The sequence below is a fragment of the Salvia hispanica genome, chromosome 2 (genome assembly GCF_029641045.1).
Source record: "Salvia hispanica isolate PSC_SH4W2 chromosome 2, Shi_PSC_v1, whole genome shotgun sequence".
Taxonomy (NCBI): domain Eukaryota; kingdom Viridiplantae; phylum Streptophyta; class Magnoliopsida; order Lamiales; family Lamiaceae; genus Salvia; species Salvia hispanica.
Window position 1 is genome coordinate 61,617,914 of NC_142693.1, and position 24,110 is coordinate 61,642,023.

Below are 24,110 nucleotides of genomic sequence, written 5' to 3' on the forward strand. Positions count from 1 at the left end.
TTATTGAGATTTTTTTATGTATTTGTTGATAAAAATATAGTTATCAACATTTACGAAAACTAAAATAAAAAATATCAAATTTCATCATCCGAACATCGTCAGAACATATGCAATTGAGATCTCGTTGGAATCCTTATAAAATTATCTTTAATTTAATATATTTTTTGGGAAAAAATAATTTAAATCGAGAGAGTTACGTAAATTTAAAGTTTTAAGATGATTTTAATAAGAGAGAATTGACATTAATACCCTCTAATTTTATTTATTAATTTTTTTAATTAAAAATATAATCTCTATGACATTATTTCAAACACTAGATCTTCTAATCTAGTGGCTAAGATTTAGTCTTAGTTTGTGATTGTTAATTAGTTAGCAATTGATTACTCCCCTATCCTGGTATTTAATATTTAGCCGACATGTGCGTTTATTGCGTGCCGACACCATTGGTTTGGAGGCTTGTGTACGGAGCACTCGCATGTGGTTTGTGGCGTGAGACAATGCACATCATCGCGTGTCATCTCGTCGTGCCCATCGCCAGTGCCCGCAACGTGACCCTCACGCGGCTCATCCCGCTGTAAAGGGAAGGGTTTGCATTGCGGATGCCCTTAAGCTCTAGTTACATGCATGCTAATGATCGTGCCTATATCTTATCACCAAATGGATCAGAAACAAATTTCATATTTGATCTCAAATGGAAAACAAGACTAGAGCATATTAACCAGGCAGGATTATTCTTTACATGAATCCGAACAAATTGGAATTGCTCACCATAATTTTGAGTTGAGTAGGGGAGAGGGGACAGTGGTAAATGCATTGAACCACTCTGACTGTTATTGGAAGGACGGCCCGAATTCTGCTTCAAGCCAACTAAGTATCTATGTGAGAAGGACCTTCAAGACGAATGTAGTCGTACATAATGCCTTGGAACGGGCTCTCACTCTTCGTTTGTGTCAAGTATATGGTGTTTTCCCCAGGTATGAGTTTTACAGCTGGTATGTCCACACTAAACAACCAATAGATTCCACGAATCCCGTGCCTAGCAATTGCATTATCTCCCCCGATTTCTCCAGTCGAAAACAAGGGAGGATTTGCAGAAGCATCATTGACACGAACCTGGAAAGAGTTTCATCAAAATTAGTTGAGGAAAAATACAGTATGCCAATCATCATATTGAACGATAGTCATTGATGCTTCTGAATTCAAACCTGCAAATTAGAATTGTGGACTGATGCAAGTGCCAACCGGAGTTTGTAGATACCTCCTTCAATCAACCAGTCAATGCTGAATTTGATTTGCCATGTTGTGCCCTTGTATTCATTGTCTCCGATTTTCCTGCTCGAGGAAGATTGAAAAACAGTGAGAAAACAGAATGCAAAACACAACCATAGCATCTGAGGTTGATGAAAGATTTTATTGGCTATTCCTAATTCTCAGTAACATCCTTCAATAACACTACAAACAGTCCACTTGATTACATGAAAATAGTCCAAATGACTAGAAACATTAATCTCAGATACCATGCTTTGCTGTATATTTATGCATAACTATATAGATATGAATGATCAGAATGGCGAAATTACATATTGAATAAACTACCTTGTCACCTGAGCATAGAACCAATCTTTTGTGTAGTCACTTACTCCGACCGTGTACACTAAATCTTTATCTGGATACAGATCAGCATATCTCTCCCATAGTCCATATTGTCTAAACCTGCAAAGACAAAACATCAATGAAAAAAATAATTCATGCAAATGTATAAAAGGGATAGTTTTTATAGCCTAAACAGAACAGGTAAACTAAGTTACATATTTCTAACCTGTCTGGATGATTTACATATAGTTTATTGATGTACATTGGGTTGGGATCAGGAACATAGAATTCGGATGCAGTACGATTAGCGATTCCAATTTCCCACACAGTAGGACCATCCCTCAGTGGCTCAAATGTAAGCTCACCAACATCAATGAACGACCCTGCATTAAGAAGACACTGTCAGAAGAGTTTGTTTCTAATCAACTTACATTAGGAATTCAGTTCCCGAAACTACTACTGAAAAATTACTGATTGTGTATACTATACTTTGAACTGGAAACTTTAGCAAGAAGTGTGACCTGGGGTAATGTTTAATGCTACTTCATACTTGTAATCTCCAATAAATTTAGGCACCCATGCGTAAAGATTATAGTCACCAGCTCTTATATCGGGTATGCAGAAGTAACCCTTTTCATCAGTAGTGGTCCAAAACTGATACCTCTGCATCATATCATGTGATAAAATTTTAATGAAGGAATAGCGAAAATGGGGTTTAAGAGAAAGGAATAAGGCAAATTTTCATTTTTTTTTTGTCTTCCACATAAAGCCTAGAGAAAGTAACATCATTACCTTGGATTCCCTCTGCCATGATCCCGTATGCCCTTGTGGTGCCACACCAACATAGGCTCCTCTGGCTGGTACTTTGTCCTCGTTAACGTACCTGACAAGTTCACATAAAGAGATCATTAAAAGGAAAATAAGTGATGTATGAGAGGAAAGTAAAAGTTCAAAATATGATCATCAAGGTTAAACCTGAAAGACATTTCATATCGTCTCGGTTGATACTATAGGTCAGTGGAATGTGCCATGTAACTAAATTTAAGCAACGGGGAACAAAAATTGCAGGACAACATGCAACAAAAATCGGAAAAGTGGTTAAAAAGAAAGGTACCTATCATATACAAGCAGTTTACCCTTTACTTCACCCCTCTGGTGAGATTTAGGAAAATCCTCTGAAGCTGGGAAATCGTAGGGCCATGCTTCCACTTCTTTTTTCATCTAGGAACAAAAAAAAATTCAGATAATTGATTGAGAAGTCAAAATAATGATAAAAGCATTCCGGAGAATGATATGCAGTTTGGTAGCACCGATTAGTATCTCCTTCAGGTTCAACTAGTTACCTGTTCCTTGGCATCATTCCAAAGGGTAAGGGGGTCCTCTCCTTCTGGAACAGAATTGAGATATATAAATACAGGCCCAAACACTTTCTTCCATACTTCTCCATCTTTAAATTTTAGTAACAGATCCACTCCCGCATAGTGTGACGTGCCAAATATCTGATATGAAAGTCAGATAAAACAAGTTCTAATCATTAACAAACATGGAGAAAAATAATCAGCAATACTCTAGTTGTTTCACTAGTTTTTGTTCAATGTACACACATGTTAATTTTATAGAAGCTTTATGATTATCTGAATTCTGAACATATAAGTTTTTTTTTTTACCAGGAGTCTCTTTAAATAGTATTTACTTACTGCAAGAGTGGTAGGGTTCACATGGGAGGTCAGGTCTTGTTTGAAGGGTCCTCCATTTCGGAATTCATTGCTGGGTGTAATTTGCCAGAAGCCAACAGGTGGGTCAAAACATATCCAACCATGCACCTTATTATCTTTGTTCTCCAATGTGTATTGGTACTTATCATCCACCTGAACAGAACAGATTTATTTGGGTGTTGTCAGCAAGCTGAGACTCAATACTGTTTCCGCATAAAGAAAACATAGCCTTCAGAATTTTTCTTGAGGAAGAGGCTGTTTGACTGTACTTCTCCTTTAAATTCAGGCTCCACAGGATCAACAAGGAGAACTGCTTCTGGGTATGACAGGTTTTGACCTCTTCCGGGTAGTCGATCTTCTGGTCGAGGCATATATCTCTGCCTATTATCTGCCACAGCCATGTAATGAAACCTGGAAGCATGAAGAGACTTTCAAGAATTATAGTACTTACAATATATACGTATATCAAATTCTACACATCAATTTTGCAAACTTATGATTTTTCTATTCCGAAACTCAATTTATTGCACCAGGCCATTTGTTAACTACTTTGTGCTGCATTTGACAGGAAGAACTCCTAATTGAACGGATAAAATCAACATTATTGGGCTACTTTGATAACCATACATCACCACTTTGAACTCAATTGCAGTTAAATATGCAAACGGGATCTTACTTGTCTTTTCTGAGCATGAATGCAATCCTGGCAGTATTGAGGTTGAAACCAGGAAAGTCCTCTGCGTGTTCAAATATGGCATAAGAGTAGAATCCTGGGTGATCACGGAGCATCACAAACCTGAAATTGAACTTGGTTACTCCATCCTCAATAAGAAAGACATAGGAACATAGTGAGTGAGAATAGAGAACCTCCTATCTATACTTAGTGGTGACTGTTTTCCTTGAACAGAAGGATCCCATGGTCTTGTGAAGGAAAGCTCTACTTGGTTTTCATTTTCTACGACAACGCTGAAGTGTTTACCTTGAATCCTAAACAAAGAACAGAGGTTCTCAATTTGAGATATAATATAGCCAGTGTGTCTCTGACTTCAAACCCAAACTATAAATTCGGAAAAATAATTTGTGCACACTGATAAGGAGGAATCATGTGCAGAAAACCTCCTCTTCCTCTTACGAGTGGCCTTAAAAACTTTAAAATTTGTCTGCAACTATTCCATTCAATAGCCTCCTATGAATGTAGTTGACGTAGTGACGATTCTATTATACATCTCAATCAACACAATACTTTTACTGAACGAATTATTTTCGGTAAGAGAGTAAGACTCCATGCATTGCATATTATTAGTCTTCAACACAAAGAAATATCAAAGACTTACACATCAAACTGTCCCCTTGTTTTGTTAGCCCCTTCTTCACTCCAATTGAGGTCATAAAACCTGTAATTCACCACTCACAACTCATCCAAATTTCTCAGTTATGAACATACCATAATACATGTACAGAATGAGAAAACAGAATTGCAGCGATTCGGATTGATTGGAGATGAACTTTCAGGCATGTTAAGATGCTAAAATAGATAAGCAATTAGATGCAGAAACATTACAAGCCTGACTATAGAGTGAGCACGTGTTCAAGAAAGAAGGAATTCACCACATTCCTCAATGTTTTTACTCTAAACCATAGCCATCAACTCTGACAAGTTTCGACTAACCAAACGTTGTGAAAGACAAGAGGAATACCCGCCATTGAGCTGTTCGTTTTGAAGTTCGAGCAAATTGTCAATTCCATTGTACTGTATGGCTCTGATAAGTCCCCCCGGTTTCGACAGAGTGAGCTTAAGTATTCCATTGTCAATTACTATCTGCATTATACACACAAAATTCTCACTCATTTACACTAACAAATGCATCTGATTTTCAGGATTAACCAGCAAGAACCACTATTCTTCCTGCTGTCAAAGATTCAAGCAGCATGATACCGATAAATTAATGTATACAAGCAAAAGTTACAGTTGAGAGAATTTTTACTCAGAATCTATTCATCACAGTAACACAGGAAACATTCAAAATGTAAACAAGATGTTTGGAAATGCAGCACACTTATTAAGCCTATTAAATCATCAATACAAACACTATGCCAAATCTTCCAGTTTTGTGGTGATAATAGGAGTAGCCATTTCATAATCGAAAAAAAAAAACAAAAATTGTGTTGTTATAAGCAGAGCATCCATGAAATTTTCGAATTGCTCACCAACTGTTTGGAGAGATGACAATACTAAATTCCAAATTTCTACGCGATGTTGCTTAGCTCTAATTTGTTTTGCAGTATTACTTGATTTCGCTCTCAATTTATACCTAGTAATCAATTTAAACTACATATCACTCGAAATCAATTTTTGTTCTATGTTCTAGACTCCTAGTTGTAAGATAATAATATTAAAGTTAATTCAATTTGTATATATGGTTTAGTGCTAAAAACAATAAATATTATTTTATCTATTTCTTCTAGGGATTAGAAATTTGTACAATCACTTTCAGTCCTAATTTTTCCAAAAATATACATTAAATACCCCTCACAATCTCCTTAATATGAAATACACCCCACGATCTTCTTAATATGAGAGCCTTATTTTACTACACACCTTCATTTAATAAAAATTAAACAATTTTTTAAAATCCGTATCGAATTAAATTGGAACAAAATTTATGAGATGGAAGGAATAATTAAGTGAAACAAATTAAAAAATGAGCATTGGTTGAAAATGATATCACTTCAAATTCCTGGAGTCTATGTATAATCATCGTTTTTTTATGCTTTTTACGACAAGTAGTGATCATCTTTGATCCGTCTTCCATCTATCGATTATCTTTCCCCTAATATTTGTACAAATCGATTTTTTAAGACTATAAGTTTCTTTTGAAATCAAAGTATTTACAACAAATTATGCAAATTCAACTAATATATTTTGAATTATTAACTTCTGATCAATTAACACTTAGTACATGCAAATTTTTATGTACTACTTGAAACTCGAGTATAATCAATCGTTAATTTGACGTGGTTATAAAGAAATTACACAAAAAAAAAAATCAATGAATTTCTATGATGATTCTCAATTATAATATCCAACTTTCAAGTAACGAAATATTTGATCCTAGTTAAGACTTAAGAATTTCAGCACTAGTATGTATAGAGAGTTGCATAGTGATAGAAAATGAAATTATTTCTCAGAAAATACATGCATTGATTAATTTTGGAATTATACTAACTTTGATTTGGGCCTATTTGTTGTCATTGAATACAGTACTAAATAAATTTCATTGGCGAGAGAGTCTTACATGATGCTCGTGAATGCGTAACTCCAAATCCCCATTTCCAGACATCTTATCCAGCCTGTCAACCAAACAATTATCAAATCTTGATTTTAATTTGATAATAGTAGTAAAATTTGGATGTAAATTTTTAAATTTAATAAATTACAGTATTATTTACATACTGTTCATTTAAAAATATTTTGTGATAATCACTAAATATTGAGTTCATTTAATCTGGTTAGTACTAGCATGACTTGTTAGTTAGTGAGTATGCGACATTAGTTAAATGACGTGACATCAATTAGCTAGCAAGTAATAGTCGTCGAAATCTTAATCCGAGCTAAATAGACTAAAATCGCAAGTTAAAGATTAACATGCATATTTTATAGTAATTGTATAAAACTAGCATTTGGCAAAAGTTGGGTTTGTAAAATAAAAATATCTCCAAAGTCAAAACAATCATATTATTTACGAGTAATCATAAACAACCAAATTTTGTACAACCAAAATAAGGTTGTATTAATAATTTGATGTATTAATTATATATTAAAATTATAAATATAGTATATGGACAAGTTAAAAAGACTTATTAGCATTTAACCTTATTTTTTATATTTATATTTAAATTTTCTTTCTATTATTTTTATAATTTGAATTAAAGTATGCACTAATTATATTTATGGTTCCAAAAAAAAAAATACAAAAATTATAAATATATGACCACAACATTATGCACTTTCCATGTACTATATATGCATCCAAATATTTTAATTAAATGCATAAATAAACCTATTTTTTATCAAATAAACTAGTTTTTGGTTGTACAAAATTTAGTCACATATATTTGTTGTTTATTTACTAGCTATATGCTTAGATGTGTCTTTTTATTCCCAAATATTGATTAAAGTTTCCCTTAAACTTGTACTATTTGTAATTAATCAATATACTTAATTATCACGAAATAAGCTTAAATTCCAGGGTATAAATAGCTTAAATTAAATAATTTCGTAGGTTAGGCAAAGCCATAAAAAGACAACAAACAATGCTATTAAGCTATTTTCCAACGATCATATTCTCTGCCACAAAAATTCCTAAGCATTTACATACGGAAATATGATTATTTATCCTCGAATAAAAGCTCAACCTCTCTTCACCCATGAATCGAAAAAGAAGAGAAACTAATATTTTGCCAAAACAATTAACAAAGATATCATAATCTCCCAAAAATTACCTGGATTAGTGAAGACAAAGAATGGAAAAATGACAAACCTTAGTAGCCACAAGCTGAGGATAATATATATTGCTGCAGGTTGCTTCACAAAACATCTAACAAAACCATTAAACATAAGAAAAATAATGTGTAGCATATTCACACTTGACGTTGCTTCCAATATTCCCAATTTCTCTAATGAAGTTTTCTTGATGTATATATACATATAATAGTCTGCATCGCATTATTTATTTGATGAGAATTCAGACAAACAAAAAAAATCAAGAATACAATCATGCTATTGGTTGCCATAAGTATTCAAATACTAATTGATTTTATTGTGATTTGCCGTTTAGTTATGAGAAATCTAATTAGTCAGCGGTAGGGAATTTCTTGGATTAAAAAGATTGTCAAAAGTAATGAAAAATCTGATGATATTAATTATTGAATTGTGGGTTCTAAAAAGGGAAGTGATATTATTACGAGCTGTATATGATTTATCCTTACTTATTTTTCATAGTCTAATTTTGTGATTAATTTGCAATCAAATTTTGAGTTAAATCGAGAGGATTTATGACATTTTTTGATTGGCAAATAGAATAGGCATAGACAATTCATTAATCACAATGACTAAAATGTGGCATGTAATTCACAAAGTATTGAATTCGTAGTTGTGTGAAGTTAAATACTAGTACTCCCCAGTAGGGGTGGGAATACGGATATCGGATATTGGATTTATCCGTACTCGACCCGATATCCGCCGGATTTGGATACCCAATATCCAATTTTATGTGATTGGGTGTGGGATTGGGTATTAAAATACGGAGTATAAGATAAATCGGGTATTGGATAACCCGAATGGGTATCGGGTATTACCCGAATATCCAATTTATTATTTAAAGCATATTTTAAAGTAGGTTTAGCCATTTTGCATTAAATATAATCTTATACTTAAAAATAAAAGTAGATCCATTTTTTTTTAGTTTTATACCACAAAATAAATGAAACATTAAAGATATTAGTCAATTTAGATATTTCAATACTTCTAATAATATATAAAATTGAATTTTTTAATTAATTATTAACACATGTAAAGAGTCGGGTATTTGGATACCCGATACGCCGGATATGGATACCCGGGGCGGGTATTGGAGTACCAGAAAATATATCGGGGCGGGTTTTGGATAGACATTTTGATGATTTTCGGGTTTGGATACCCGATTTTTTCGGGTCGGGTATCTACGGATACCCGTATTCCCACCCCTACTCCCCAGTCCCACATTATGAGTCCCGTTGACTTTTCTGTAATCGTTTTATAAAAATGATAATAAATAGTTAAAGTGGAGAAATAGTAAAGTAAGAGAGATAATAATGTAGAGACGGACAGAGTAGTATATATGATGAAATATTCGAGTGCATCATCAACATTTACACATCGGAAAAAAATACGAAAACCTATACGCCTTATTGTGGAGGAGCTTCAAGTCGAATGTAATCATACATAAGGCCTTGGAAAGGGCTTTGATTTCTTGGTTGAGTGAAAAATATGGTGTTGTCACCTTGCACAAGTGCACTACTTTGTATGTCCACACTGTACAGCCAATACAGCCCGTGGATTCCGTGCCTAGCAATCGAGTTGTCCCTCCCGATCAGCCCACTTGAAAACAACGGTCTGTTCGCCTTTGGGTTGTTCACTCGAACCTGCAAAAGCGAATAGACTCAGTTTGATTCGACACGATAGCCATGATCCCAATCCTTTACCTGTAGCTCAGCTAAGGATGCAGATGCAATCGCCACGCGCAGTTTGTAGATTCCGTTTGGAATGACAGTGTCTAGCACGAACCTGATCTGCCACGTTGTCCCCTGATACGAGTTGTCTGGCTTTTTCCTGCAGACATGACACGGTATGCAAGAACCGGAACATATCAGCAATGATAAGGAAAACATACGAAAATCTCCCAACGTTAGAGCACGTTAAGGCCGGGTACTACAATTTAAACGTTGGGACATTTTCGTGCATTATAGCAAATTTAGAACCGGACCTGTTAACTTGTGCATAGAACCAATCTTTCGTGTAGTCGCTCTTGCCAACCGTGTAAACCAAGTCTTCATTTGGATACAGCTCCGAGTACCTGTCCCAGAGTCCGTACTGCCTGAACCTGTTCACGAATTCGGTTCCAAAAACACAGATTCATCCATCAACTGATCATGTTGATGAAACAAAAGCAAGCAAAGGAGTTTAAGCTAACCTGTCTGGATGGTTGATGAAGAGCCGGTTGACATATTTGGGATCAGGATCCGGGGCGTAAAACTCTGCAGCAGTACGGTCAGGGATCCCGATTTCCCAGAGGGTCGGACCATCTCTAGGAGGCTGATATACTATCTCTCCCACGTCGATCTGACCACCTGATGTAATGGTAATGGGAGCTTCATTCTTATAGTCTCCGATGAAGCCGGGGACCCATGCATAAAGATTGTAGTTCCCGGTCCGGACATTGTTGATGGAAAAATAACCCGTCTCGTCTGCCCTTACCCAAAATTGGTAGTCCTAACCATACACATTCCAAGCAGCAAGCAAGTTTATAGCAAATAATTGCAAGAAACTTGAAATCTGGCCAAATTTATAGATATCTGAGAAAAAAGAAAGAAAAGAAAGAAACCTTGCACTCTCTCTGCCATGATCCAGCATCTCCTGGTGGTGCTAATCCCACATAAGCACCATTTGCTGGAATATTATCACTACTGACATACCTGTGATTAAAGGTAAGCATTTATTTGAGCATACGCTCGTATATATGTACGTATAGGCATCTATATATATACGAGGAGGGGAGTATTACCTGTCTGCAACGAATAGTTTACCGCTGACACTACCCCTCTGGTCTGCCTTTTCGAAATCTTCTGATGCCGGAAAGTTGTAAGGCCAGCTTTGGACTTCGACTGACATCTAAAGACGAATGTAAGAACTGTTAACCTGATATTTAGCTTCTCAAACACAATCTTTAACATGTGAACCTGTCTCTTGGCATCATCCCACAGTGTAAGTGGATCTTGTCCATCCATCACGGAGTTAACGTATATGAAAACAGGGCCGAATACTTTCTTCCACGGCTCTCCCTGACCGAACTTTGGATTCAGATCGTCCCCAGCATAGTGACCGCTAATAAAAACCTGCAAAAGTGCAAACCATGGAGAGATCCTGACCTCTGACATTGATGGAAAGGAAAAGGGGGTAACTTACAGCCAGTGTTGTCGGTCCCACGTGAGAGGTTAGATTTTGTTTGAGGGGTCCGCCTGAGCGGAACTCATCACTAGGTGTTATTTGCCAAAATCCGGCAGGAGGATCCATGGAGATCCAGCCATGGACCTTCAGATCCTTGTTGTCACACGAGTACTGATACTTGTCATCGACCTAGGATGAATGAAACAACAAGTTTATGATTTTGTAACATGATGCATAACCTAAATGAGAAAGTGAAGATGAACTCACTTCTCCTTTAAGTTCGGGCTCAACGGGATTAGTCAGTAGGACCGCCTCTGGATAGGCGAGAGGCTGGCCTCTGTTGGGTAGTCGGTCATCTGGCAGGGGCATGAATCTGCGCCTGTTATCTGCTATAGCCATGTAATGAAACCTGAAAATGTCGATGCATCATATCATCGTCTCTCCATCAATGATTAATCAAAGCACCTAAAAGAAGTCAAAAACCTCACTTTTCTTTTCGAAGTTTGAATGCAATCCTGGTTTCTCCAAGGCTAAAAGCAGGCCATTCAGGTGAACCAACATGCTCGTATATCGCATAGGTGTAGAATCCTGAGGAGCCCCGTAACAGAACAAACCTACGAAATCATCAATTTCGTTATATACATTACATGTACTTGCCCTTCTGCGCGAGTGCACAGACGAAAGGAAGTACCTTTTATCTATGTTTAATGGAATAAGCTTCCCTTGCATAGAGGGATCCCATGGCCTTGAAAAAGACACTTCTACTTGCTCCTCGCTGTCCTTAATAACGTTAAAAGTCGTGGCTTTGATCCTACATCGCCGTACAGAAGCTGTTTAAGACAGGTATGAATGCCACAAAACCATATAAACACGAAACAAGAACGCACACTTCAAAGACTCCTGCCCGGCTTCCATCTAGTGCATTCCATACGACATCCCAGTACCTACATACATTCATCGAAAACGAACATATTAAATAGTCGATTCGTGCATCTGAAAAAGTCTTGCCACTTATTTCCATAATATTTGATCTCAGAATTATATGAAGCTTCATGACAGTAAATCAACCACAAAAGATTACACATTTAAGAATCACATATGGAGCTGCTTACCCTCGGTTACTCTCATCGTTGAGAACTTCAAGCATATTGTCAATGCCGTTATAACACACACCCGTTACAATCCCATCCGGGTTCGATAATGTGACTCGCAGTATGCCATTATCTAGAACCACCTGAGATAGATCACGAGGAAAAACATCGAAAAGAAATTTCAATCCTCCGTGCTTGTGAATAAGGCATAGAAAATGCAAGCAAGCAGTTATCTTGGTCAATTTGATGGCCAAACGGAACTTACGTGATTATCTTGAATATACCAACGACAACCTATAGGTGACATGACTCCAACTCCACAAGCTTCCGAAGTCCCTACACAGCAAGATGACAACTTTATCCTACAAAAGAGGCCACCCTTTGCTTCCTGACTCTTATGTTGTATTATTAACCAGTTATCAAACTTATCAGAATATATAAATGTGTATGTATTGTAATATCACCATCTACATTACAAAAGGCTTTGGCTTCACTTACAAGAAAGAAAGCACTTCCATTCACTATGTTTAAACCTTAAGCTTTAGTTTGGTGGATTTGATATAGCTTTCAAGAATCCCGATCTCTTTAAAATCAAGCCATTATGCGAAATCATGTAAATATAACTGGACAGACTACATTACAATATGTCAAGTTTCTGAAATCTCAATATAGATTCTACTGATAATTATTTTACTATATCAAAATATGGATACTAATAATTTTTCTTTCACTATATCAATATGGATTATTCCCAGTAATAACTGGAAGTAATCGGTTTTTTTCTACACTTTAGAAGCTGCTATTCAACTTTGGAAGAGAAAAGCTTCCAAAAGTAATCCAGAATATAAAAATTTAATCATTTTATAGTCATAGAAATTCAATTCCTTGGCATATCAGCATTGTCTTTATTCGTTGGCATACAAATTTAGCAATCTTAAAAAGGGAAAAAGAAAAGCAAATAATTCGTCATTGTAGACGTTGCATGTGACAGCAATAAATAGCAAGCCTGAGAAGGAAAACATGTGAAGAAATTCCTTAACGATCAGCAAATGAAGAAGAAATTCCACATAATCACAAACGAAAAAATTAAGTATGGCGGTGGGTATAAAGAAAAAGAAATAAAAATGAAAAAAATGAACGTAGAAGTGAAGGTATGCTAATTAGTAGTGGAGATATAATTACCTGACGCACACCTCCAAAGTTTCTTGATTGCTTTCTTAAATTTACCCATAAAAAAGGGCGTGTGTATTCCAGAGAGAGAGAGATGAGAAAGATTTGGAGTAATATCTTTTACTCTTCAATTTCTGTTTGTTGTTTGATTTTTACAGATTTGGATATTGTTTATTTTCTCTCTTTGGAAACTCAGAATCCCACTTTAACAACCGTCACTCTCCCACCACTTTCTTCCAACTTTTAATGCTTTCAACCAACCATCACTCATATTTTAGCACCACAAAAACCACTGTATTGTTCCAGAGAGAGAGAGAGGCATGTAACATTTTTAATTAACTTTCATAATTTTCTTTTTGTTCAAATTGATAGAAACCCAAAAATCATATTTCAAGACAACAAATTGAGATTTGGATGAGAAAGGAGACAGTTGCTGACATTAATCAAGATTTGTGGACTTACTCCGACATAGAAAAAAAGATGTGGAAACAATTCGAAATTTGGAATCCCACAAAAATGATAGTAACATTTTTGAAGAGCCAATTTTTTAAGATTCAGCCATAAGTTGAATAAGAAATGACAAGAGGAGGTAAGCATTTTGGAAGAAGAACGAATGCTTTATTCTTTCCCAGTTCAAATGGGATTCGGTTTCCCTTTCTTTACAAAATAAACCTATTTACCGAATGGAACAATAACTGTCTCTCATTTGATACAAAGATCCATACAGGCGCAACCAACATTAGACCGTCTTGTAAAACCATACAGTAAGGAGGTGTAATCAGTAAATGCATTCTTAGTTCACCGGAGTCGGGTCTGGTTTCCTCTGGAAGAAAAGCGAACCTAACAGAACAGCGATCCCGGTTATCGCAATGGTAAACAGTAGGCGCCTTGGTGAGAACTCGCGTGGCTGCCTCCTTGGGGCACCTGCACCCCTTTCCCTGTCCGGTGCCCTTACGTTCCTGCAAAGATATCATAACCAATTTTCAACTTAATATGATGCAAGTAAACAGAAAACAAGCACAGCTGACAATCTTAAGGAATGCTAAGTGTGATGTAAATATCAATGCTTGTGAGAGAACTCATAGCAAGTTAGATATAATTAAAACACAAACTTATATACCCAATTTTGCATTAAGCTGAGGTATTTAGTGCAACAAATATATGAAAAATTTCTTAAGTGGATACAATTTGAACCACCAACGCACACTTAAGTGGCTCAGATACACAAAATTATCCAGCCTGGTAATGTATCTACTTTTTGGTGATGATGATGGTCAATGTGTCTACATCGGTTTCGGTTCATTTAACTGTTTTACTTTAGTTGCGGTTCATTTAACTGTAAGTACTAACTTCTAATCAAAGTCACTACAGTTATCACTAAGGTCAAAATTTCCACATGCCACTTATAGGTGGGTATGAATTTGTATCTCAATATACCATAAACAAACTTTACTAATGAAACATAAGTAAAAAGCTGAATAAATTAATAATAGATTCTTCTTACCTTGATGATTCAGCTATGTTACTAACAACACCAGTGCATCTGCTTTCATGGTTATGCATCTCTCGAAGTCTAATATATTTATGGCACATGTAACATAACTCTGTCCGATTTCCACAAACTTCCTGAAATAACCGATGAATAGCACATTAAACCAAATGAAGAATATCACAAATCAAATTAACAATTTATTACCTGGTGCTCCAATAGATCAATTGCAGGCAGTGGAAATTCACAATATTCACAAGTCACAATTCTTTTAGGGCAATTCTCTCCTTTGTGAACATCTAAACTATCACGTTCCATAGTCTCACTGCACAGGGAACAAGAGACCTGCCAAGTAATTGAAGCACCATGAGAACGATAAACTTGCAAAAATCATATAGGATTCAGCCTCAAATATGTAATTGAATAATTAATCATTTCCTGAAAATTTTTAGAACAAATTGTATATTTACATACACTTGATATGAACCAGAATAAAAGTTACTAATATAAGAGAATGAAGATCAACAGCGCATGCAGAGGACATGTTGAGAATTGAGATACCAATGCATAAAATTTTGATTTCATGAATTGAGACTCAATTACCAAAGATATTTTGTATTACAGTTCTGCCTGCAGAACTGCTTGATCTCACACTATAGTAGATTTGTCAACTGCGATAAGCATGTTTTAATTTTTTATTAATTGAGTTAGGCAGTTAGCCCAGCATCAATGTTCTTTGTCACCAACCATGAATTACCTCTGACATCTCATGCTTCAGCTGTGATGTTGTTTTTAATTCCATCAGTTTTGGTCTAGTTACTAGATCACATGATGATTAAGCATATGTTGAGCATATAACATGAATATGTGCTACTATCCATTGTTTACTTGTTTTTGATGGTATGGCATGCTGATAACATGAATCCTAAAAGTTTACTTAGCATGCCGGATAACACAAAATCCATGTTTGTGAAAGAAAAAATGTAGGTCTTCATGACAAGTATTTCTGTATCTTAAACTCTGCCCAAATAAAAGTCACCATCAGGCATCAGTACAAAGTCTAACGCCCTAATTTTACAAAAGAATTACTACTTATTATTGGTGTCTGGTGGCAGCACTAAAAGTTCATAAGAGAAGAGTCGTCCAATGTTTTAATCACATGAATATAATACATGAAGAAAATGTGGCAGCGACCTGCAATTTGATGAGTGATGTGAACTTGACAAGGAAATGTACAAACAACCATGATCAAGTCCATAGGAGTAAAATCACCAATAAAAATTATTGCCAACTCCAGAAGTAAATACATATAGGAAACCACATTTGTAGATTAGTATGCAACTGATCCAAGATTAGAGCAAGCATATGCCAAGAAGGCATTTACATAAAACAAATGCATTAAGAAAACTGAGTTTTTGTCCCCTCATATAGAAATTATTTACACCAAAAGAATTTTCAAGAACAAAATGGAACTACTTTGCTGAAAGGAAATTTATGCATGCTCTTTATATATTTCCTAAATGAATTTCACGGAAGTTAAACAGCAGAGATAAACTAATATACCGGGGCATGGGTACTCAGAAAATGCTCCTCTGCGTGTTTACGGGGAATCATATCATCACATACTTTACATTTCTCCAGATTCCGAGAGCAATGAGCAAAATGCAAGTCAATATTGGAAACTGGAATAGCTCTGTCACTGCAATGGATAATTTCAGCAAAAAGTTATCATGGGATACCTAATCGTGCATGAATGAGGAAAATGAACCAGAATACTTCTAGAATATATATTTGACAGTTTGTGAAAATATTGATGCTTGTAGAAAAAATAACATAGAGGCAACTGAAAGGCTTAAATCAGCAGTCAAGAGTGGTGGACTGTTGGATTATCTGCCGCAATCTATTTAGATTAAAACGCCAAATTAGGAAATCCAAGCTCATTACTACGCAATTGCTAGTACATAATACTCAAACAAATTATTTCACCGTGCCTTAACCACACCTAATACAAAACATGCTGAGCTTGGACATATTTATGTACAGAACAATGAGGGAATAATGCAAAAAAGTTGAAGAGACAACAATTCCACATGGGATAGTATATTGAGGTACTGTTTTCAGTAACGTTTTAAGATTCGGCACGCCAGTACAACCAATAGTGATGGTTTCTCTAGCTAGAAAGGGAGCCTAGACGTCAGGCTAAGGCCAAAGATCAGTGATGGTTAAATATAAGGTGGAATAAGTGAATAACATAATATCAATGAAATCAGCTAACAAATATCTGCATGCACATATCGCATTTATATGTGCCAGCATAGATGTCACAGACCAAAGGCTCACTGAGAGTCCACACTAGCATTCAAATTAGGCAATCAAGAAGTGAAGAGCAAAGCATTGCGATATACTAGTAACATGAATCACGATACAGCTCGAGGCAGATGACACAAACTTATTAGTTAATCACTCAATTGAGCCACAATTTTCTAGCTGCACAATTAATCTCGAGATTTAATGTACTGCTACGAAACAATCAGACGAACGTTGACCACATAATATGCAATTTTCCACATTCACTAAAAAAAACATTGACCGTGAAAAAAATAAAACTCGGAATCATCATTTTACAAAAGAAAGTGGCAAATCTCTCGAAAAAGCAAGAAGGAAATCGGAAATCGGAAATGAAACTAACCAGTGACCGCATACGCTAGTGACCTGATCATCAGAAACTCCAGCCATTTTCCCCCCTCTCGAAAACAGGAAAGCACTGCCGCACATGAAAGAAGTAGCAATTTAAACAAAATTCATACACGAAATGTAAAAAAAATCAAAATCAAAATCAACGATGCAATCATCACCGAAGAATTAGGTTAACGCAATTGAATCGGAATATGATTACACTTATCGCAGGGGAAAATATGCGAAACAAAAACCGAAAATGATCAGATGAAGAAGGATTGACAACCTTGCGCTCGAGTAAAAGGACGATCAGATCGAGCGGTAGGAAAATTGGTTAAACAGATTGGGCAAAATATATGGAAATTTAATTAATGTAGAGGAAATTAGGTGAGAGGATTTTAGGTTTTACTACTACCAATATATACGTATAGACTTTGGGGGACCTCAAGAACTCGAAATGGAGTGAGAGTAGAGAGAGAAAGTGTCATTTTACACCAAGTCGTATGATTGAATTTCGGGCCGTATTACACGTGCCTGTTCAGCGCGTGTAATACTATTCAATGAATTTGTCAGTTTGATGGATAGTTCGGTTATCAGCTAATTATATAGTTATAACCACAATTACCATCATTATTTTATTGATTTAATTTACTCTATTATTTGATAAACTAGCTGACCACCCGTGCAATGCACGGAGTTTATATACTCCATCTGTTTTCAAATAATATACACTTTGGATTTAGCATGAGTTTTTGCAAAATTGGTAAAATAAGAGATTGGTAGAGAGAAAAAATAATTAAATATTGTTATTGCTAAATGAGTCCCACTTTATTAGAGAGAAAAAAAAATTAAAATTGGAAAGTGCATATTCTTGTGGGACGGACCTAAAAGGAAAAAGTGTATATTCTTGTGGGATGGAGATAGCATATACTATTCCTTCCGTGCGCCATTTGAAGTTCTATTTTGATTCGGCACAAATTCCAATAAATTCTTTGACTTTGTGAATTAGAGATGAAATTGAGAAAGGTAAGATGAACTTATCTATAAATGGGAAAAAAAAAAACAAATGAAACTTTAAAACGTGGACATGTCGAAATTGCATGAAACATTTTTTCAAGGACGGAAAGAGTAAATCATATTTTATTGAATTAAATTAAACAAAATACTTAAAAAGTAATGCACAGGTGTTATAATAAAACAATGGATATATAAATGAGAGGAACTATAAACACTTAAATAAAAAGAGACGATGTATTTATCAAATGTATTTTAAGACAGACGTGAATCTATATCAACAAAATAATAGGTATTCATAGAACAATCAAATGATATTTAAACCTCTTACAATATCTCTTAGTTCCACAAATGAACTAATAAGAAAAAAAACAGAAAATATCAGTAAATACAACATAAAAGGGAGGAAATATATCATTTTACTATTCACATTTACAACATGTACAAAGTTAAAACATCATTTAATGCTAAATTTTTCATATAACAAACTATTGAGAAGTCCAATTATTAAAATATTAAATTGAAACTTAAATAGCAATATTCAATATGAAATATTGAGAAGTCCAGTTACAAAAATATTAAAATGGGCATTAAATAGTAGATTCAATAGTAAAATATTATTTTACTATTCACATATACAACATGTATAAAATTGACTGCACATGCATAATTCACGCAATACTGAAATCTACAATCAAATTGTTTAGAAATAAAATAGAGAAGCAGAGTATATTGCTACAGTAAACACCCATGATAGAATTATACACACAAAACACTAATAGATTTAAAAAAAAACAATAACAACATATCAAAATATAAGAACCAATTTATTAGTCTATTGATATCAATATCTAAAGCTTGAGACAACGAAGTACTACGAAGTACTTATTCAAAGATGATTTGTAAAGAAAATCTACTGGTATCCAAATATAATTTGCAATAGATATATAGTACTAATTCTATGACACTTAATATATCTTCAGCTAAACTGGATGTATTAATAAATATGTGCAATAATAAATAGTTTATGCATTGGAAATAAATTGGCAACATAACTTAACCTTGATGCAAATATTTATTATGGGTAGTGATAAAATGCAAACTCATATATTGCACAAACTCATATAGTAAGAAATTAATGATGAGAAAGAGTTATAAAAATACCTGGATTATTGACCAGACGTCGTCGTTCATATAAAACATCGTCAGATAAAAATTTCCAACAAACAATCCAAACGAAATTGGGACGGAAAATTGAATAAGAAGATAATAGAGTAACAAACAAATGTCTCAAAGAATGAGGAGATGCCCAAATTTTTGTCTCAGTAGTACCATCAACATATTCCTTATCATCATCCAGCAAACCTAAAGCAAAAGAATATTAATTCAGCAACATTAGCATGATAGAAAAGATCAATTTCAACTGCAGGAATTTCAGCTGACATAAACTTATCAATCTGCTCAACAACAATCATTCTGTCTGCCTTACTAAGAAAAAACAATTAGCTGAAATCACATGTTCTTAACTCACCTATTTAATATTTTAAATCTATATAGTTAATATTTTATATTTTTTTATAGAATATTACATAGCAAAAAGTATATTATAAAGTGTTGTTAAATTGTATATTATGTTGCTAAGGTTGGTACTACAATTTAGCCCAACGGATTACTAAACCCTATGGGGATGGATTTAACTTCGATCACTTAGTGAACACTATGCTATTGAGTCGGTACTATACCCTAGCCTCGCGGACTATTAAAATAATGTGCATATGATGATATTGATAGTAACCAAATAAGTACGTAATCATGTATTATTCATACATGTGAACTTTAGTACTGCTATATAGTATCAAATTGTTATACATGTGAACTTTTTTCATGTACATTGTTGTAAATTCACATTCATAGTAAAAAGTCTTTAATTACTAATACACTTAACTTTATTATTGCGCATGATTACAAAAGGCATAAAACCTTATTCACATATGTTATTTTACTTACAATATTTAAGAATAAATATTTATTGAGTTAAATAGAGAAAATAAAATAATCGATAAAAGTGGAAAAAGTAGGATAAATAAAGTAAAAGTTGAATAAAAAATAATTGGCATTTAAATAACATAGTTGTTATGTGAAATCATTTTAGATGAATAAAAATAAATTGTAAGAATAGGTGATTGTGCAAAATAATTTCTAAATAATAGCCTATAAATTAATTGCAATTTAACTTTTACATGTTTGCACTGTATTTGTTCTTGTGCTGTTCAGAATCAATGAAATATGTGAGTTCCAATTATCAGTCAATAATAAAGTTTTTGTAAATTTTCAAAAAATCTGCTCGTGAAGAAAGGTTTACTTCGTTATATTTTTATTTTAACTTTGTAGGCACCATGTAAAATTTTTTTTATATAAAATATTAATTTATCTGTATAAGCAGGAAAAACATTCGACCATCATGTCAAATTTTTGAATCACCTATTTTGTTTTGACCTAGCCTCATCGATATCTTAACTAATGTGTAGCAATAGTTATGACTTATTAGGAATGGGTGAATGAAAATGCATGTTGGCACTTCTATTTGTCTTTTTTGTCACATCAACTTTCAATCTCTTTTCTTACACATGTCAACTTGTCTTTTTTCTACACATGTCAACTTTTTGTTATTTTATCATGCACTTCAACTTTCTTTACTAGTAATCAAGTACTATTGGCATACATTATTAAAGTATAATCATACTAATTATCTTTCTATGTTATTTTTTAAAATAAATATTCATAAATATATGTTAATAATTTTTATAAATGTTTAATTATTTAAATATTAAAAATAAATATATCTAATGGAAACTTGAATATAAATGAATGTTTTATTTTTGAATTTATTTTATGAACTGCCACTGATCTAGATCCTAATTATTTTTCGTATAGTACATTTTCACTTAATTTTTTAATTGGAAAATATATTCACTATCCTTAGTTCTGCTTCTCAAGTAAGATCTTATATGAGTCATCTACTTGTTCTATTCTTAGTTTGTCAAATTCATCCAATTTGAGATCTTGTGCTTTTTGTTGTAAACACAATTTGAGAGCAAAATATTTGGAGTCAAGACAAACAATTAAGGTACTTTTCATTTTCAGTCAAAGATAATGAACAAAATCTCTGGAGTCAAGACAAACCATTTATATATTCCGTACATTTTTTAAAATTTCCAACAATATGGAAGATTATGTCCTTAATATTTAAATTTAGGTAATTAATTGTAGGCATATATAGTTCTTGATATTTTAAATAGTCTATTGACTAATAATCTAATATATTAATAATTACTAAAAATTAGTATTTTTCTTATGATAGATGGTAAGAAGAAATTATATTTTATGAAAATGCAAGAAGGTGACAGTTTGATTGAGTATATTTAACTTAGAGAGGGCTAAAATATTCGTCTACTTTGTTAACATTTATGATACTATGTAAATAAGTTAGCATTAATAAGAATATTTTATTTAAATAATTAATGAGTATAACTTTTTTTTTTCTATTTAAAATTTAAAATTTTTATTTTTCATAAAAAAAATATTATATGTTACTGTTATATATATTTTTATCTCTTTCGTAAAATCAATAAATTTAAATTATGGTTGTATGTATATTCCATGTAGCTATATTTACCATGATATAACAATTTATTAGAATAAGATGCTTGGTTTAATTTTGTTTCAATCTTACCTACATAATTATTAAATAACACATTACTCCCACGATACTATTAATAAATTACAACTATAAATTACATAATAAAATAGAATTTTCTAAGTAATTTATTTATAAATATTTATAAAAAAATTACATTAACTTTAGAATTAAAATATATTTAAAATACTGCAATAATATATAACATAAATCAAAACTAAAATACTGTCAGTATTTAATTTGACATTTCCTTTATTTTATTAAAAATAAAAAATTTACAAACAATAATATGGAATAATTATGTAGATTACAAAAAATAAAAGAATCTAATTATTTTTAAAATTTTATATAGTTAATATTTAATTTTTATAAAATATTAAATTTTTATCTCATTCACGATATCATACAATAAATTAACCGGAGCATAACCGGAGCATATAAAATTGCAGTTTGAAAATTGTCAGAAAATCCTTTAGAATTCTCCCAAAAAACTGTCAGAAAAGCTTGTAAGTACTATATGTATGGATTAAAGTATGGAAATAAATATACATATTTTTAATTGTATGTCTTGCACATCTTTGCCAAAAAAATTGACAATGACCAATTTAATTTCATTTGATTTAGTTTCTAATTCAATTAATTTATTACGATAATATTTTTTCTTCTTTTTATAACTTTAATTTGATTGGAATTAAAATTTGGAAAAAGTATACATATTTTCAGTTGTTTGTTGCATATGTATGCTAACAAATGATTAAATGAAAAAAATTGTCTCAATTTTAAAGTTTAGGCTAAAAAAATGTTGTCGACATTTTCGATCTTTTTTCTAACATACCGTAAGAAATTGATTGGTAGTAGTTGAGACAACATGATAGTAAAAAAAAAATGAAATAAATAGGATGATTTACTTTAAGGAATGAAATATGCATTAATCATAGATAATATTTTCGGATTAAAAAATTATGCCACTCTTTCCTACTTTTTCCTCCCATCTCTCCTACTTTATCTTTCCTCTCTTACTTTTTTTTCTTTTTTCTCTTTCTTATTTTATTATTAATGAATTAATTCACTAAACACCACTATCTAAATTCTTGTGCCAAAATAGAAACATCTCGCTTAGATAGGGAAGAAGAGTGCATAAAATTATATTGAAATAACAACCCATTTAAATTTCAAATCACAATATGGGCGAATATATGGAGAATATTGGTAGCAAACATTAGTCCACTTACAACTTTTTGCAACTAAATAGATACTCACAGGTTCTAAAACTCAAATTTCTAACCTAGATCAAAGTATAAATATCTAACATAAAATCAAAATTAATAAATATAAAAAAATTAAATAGTGTCATTTTGATTTTGTAATAGTTGCTCATCTCTAACTATTAAGAAGTGGAGCATACACATCAGATAATCTACACTATATATAACTCCTTAACAATCTTTATTGAGCAGTTAATCTACACTATATAACTCCTTAGCAATCTTTATTGTGCAATTAATCTAGAACATATATACGCAATCTTTAAATTTGTTTGGGTCCAAATTTATTTCTAGGGTTTGGTTCACACTATATATAACTCCTTAGAGCATCTCTACTCTTTTTTGGGGGAAAACACATTCTTTTTAAGAGAGAAGACCCCCTCTTTTTTTCCGGGAAAAACCTACTCTTTTTTTTAGGAGGGAAATTTTTGTTACATAGAAGTCGCTTATTTTTTGGGGGAAAATCTTATTATGTATAATTGGGTTTGTCTCTATATTCAAAAGTTGATTTGATGTCTATTTGATTGTAAATTTTATCAGCTTTAAAGTAGTGTTACTCACTATTAACCAATAGTTTTAATGCATGAAAGTACTTTTGTCAAATCATAATTATTTTATCTCCTAATCAATAACAATGATTCAATAACTCAATAACAATCATTCAATAACAATCATGCAGTGTTTTAAAATATTTT

The 24,110-nt window shown here is 33.0% G+C and overlaps 3 protein-coding genes across 6 annotated transcripts; all 3 read right to left on the reverse strand.

Annotated features, from left to right (window-relative positions):
* Positions 1–658: 658 nt before the first annotated feature.
* On the reverse strand, positions 659–8,004 carry LOC125201354 (uncharacterized). 2 transcript variants are annotated; one of them, XM_089063578.1, is made up of 16 exons: positions 7,850–8,004; positions 6,605–6,659; positions 5,006–5,127; positions 4,643–4,702; positions 4,176–4,295; positions 3,985–4,104; positions 3,578–3,719; positions 3,291–3,461; positions 2,937–3,092; positions 2,704–2,814; positions 2,386–2,472; positions 2,115–2,256; positions 1,820–1,976; positions 1,597–1,713; positions 1,206–1,332; positions 659–1,113 (listed from the first exon to the last, which is right to left on the reverse strand). In XM_089063578.1, exons 1-16 carry the CDS (start codon positions 7,945–7,947, stop codon positions 868–870), a joined length of 2,031 nt encoding a protein of 676 aa, XP_088919704.1. In that variant the 5' UTR covers positions 7,948–8,004; the 3' UTR covers positions 659–867. The 2 variants fall into 2 exon arrangements, with proteins under 2 accessions (XP_088919704.1, XP_088919705.1); XM_089063579.1 differs by having other exon boundaries at positions 7,812–7,995.
* Positions 8,005–9,159: 1,155 nt separating this feature from the next.
* Positions 9,160–13,501, reverse strand: LOC125208716 (uncharacterized). 2 transcript variants are annotated; one of them, XM_048108344.2, is made up of 15 exons: positions 13,287–13,501; positions 12,370–12,440; positions 12,126–12,247; positions 11,901–11,957; positions 11,705–11,824; positions 11,502–11,627; positions 11,281–11,422; positions 11,032–11,202; positions 10,806–10,961; positions 10,631–10,737; positions 10,451–10,541; positions 10,040–10,338; positions 9,833–9,949; positions 9,552–9,678; positions 9,160–9,491 (listed from the first exon to the last, which is right to left on the reverse strand). In XM_048108344.2, the coding sequence occupies exons 1-15, from the start codon at positions 13,333–13,335 to the stop codon at positions 9,255–9,257; spliced, it is 1,992 nt and encodes a 663-aa protein (XP_047964301.1). In that variant the 5' UTR covers positions 13,336–13,501; the 3' UTR covers positions 9,160–9,254. The 2 variants fall into 2 exon arrangements, with proteins under 2 accessions (XP_047964301.1, XP_088919706.1); XM_089063580.1 differs by having other exon boundaries at positions 12,370–12,466; positions 13,287–13,499.
* A 369-nt stretch (positions 13,502–13,870) lies between these two features.
* LOC125207722 (uncharacterized) lies at positions 13,871–17,884 on the reverse strand. Of its 2 annotated transcripts, none has more exons than XM_048107191.2 (6): positions 17,726–17,884; positions 17,453–17,527; positions 16,327–16,462; positions 14,971–15,108; positions 14,779–14,900; positions 13,871–14,233 (listed from the first exon to the last, which is right to left on the reverse strand). In XM_048107191.2, exons 2-6 carry the CDS (start codon positions 17,497–17,499, stop codon positions 14,068–14,070), a joined length of 609 nt encoding a protein of 202 aa, XP_047963148.1. In that variant the 5' UTR covers positions 17,500–17,527; positions 17,726–17,884; the 3' UTR covers positions 13,871–14,067. The 2 variants fall into 2 exon arrangements, with proteins under 2 accessions (XP_047963148.1, XP_047963162.1); XM_048107205.2 differs by lacking the exon at positions 17,726–17,884 and adding an exon at positions 17,619–17,662.
* Between the last annotated feature and the right edge of the window lie 6,226 nt (positions 17,885–24,110).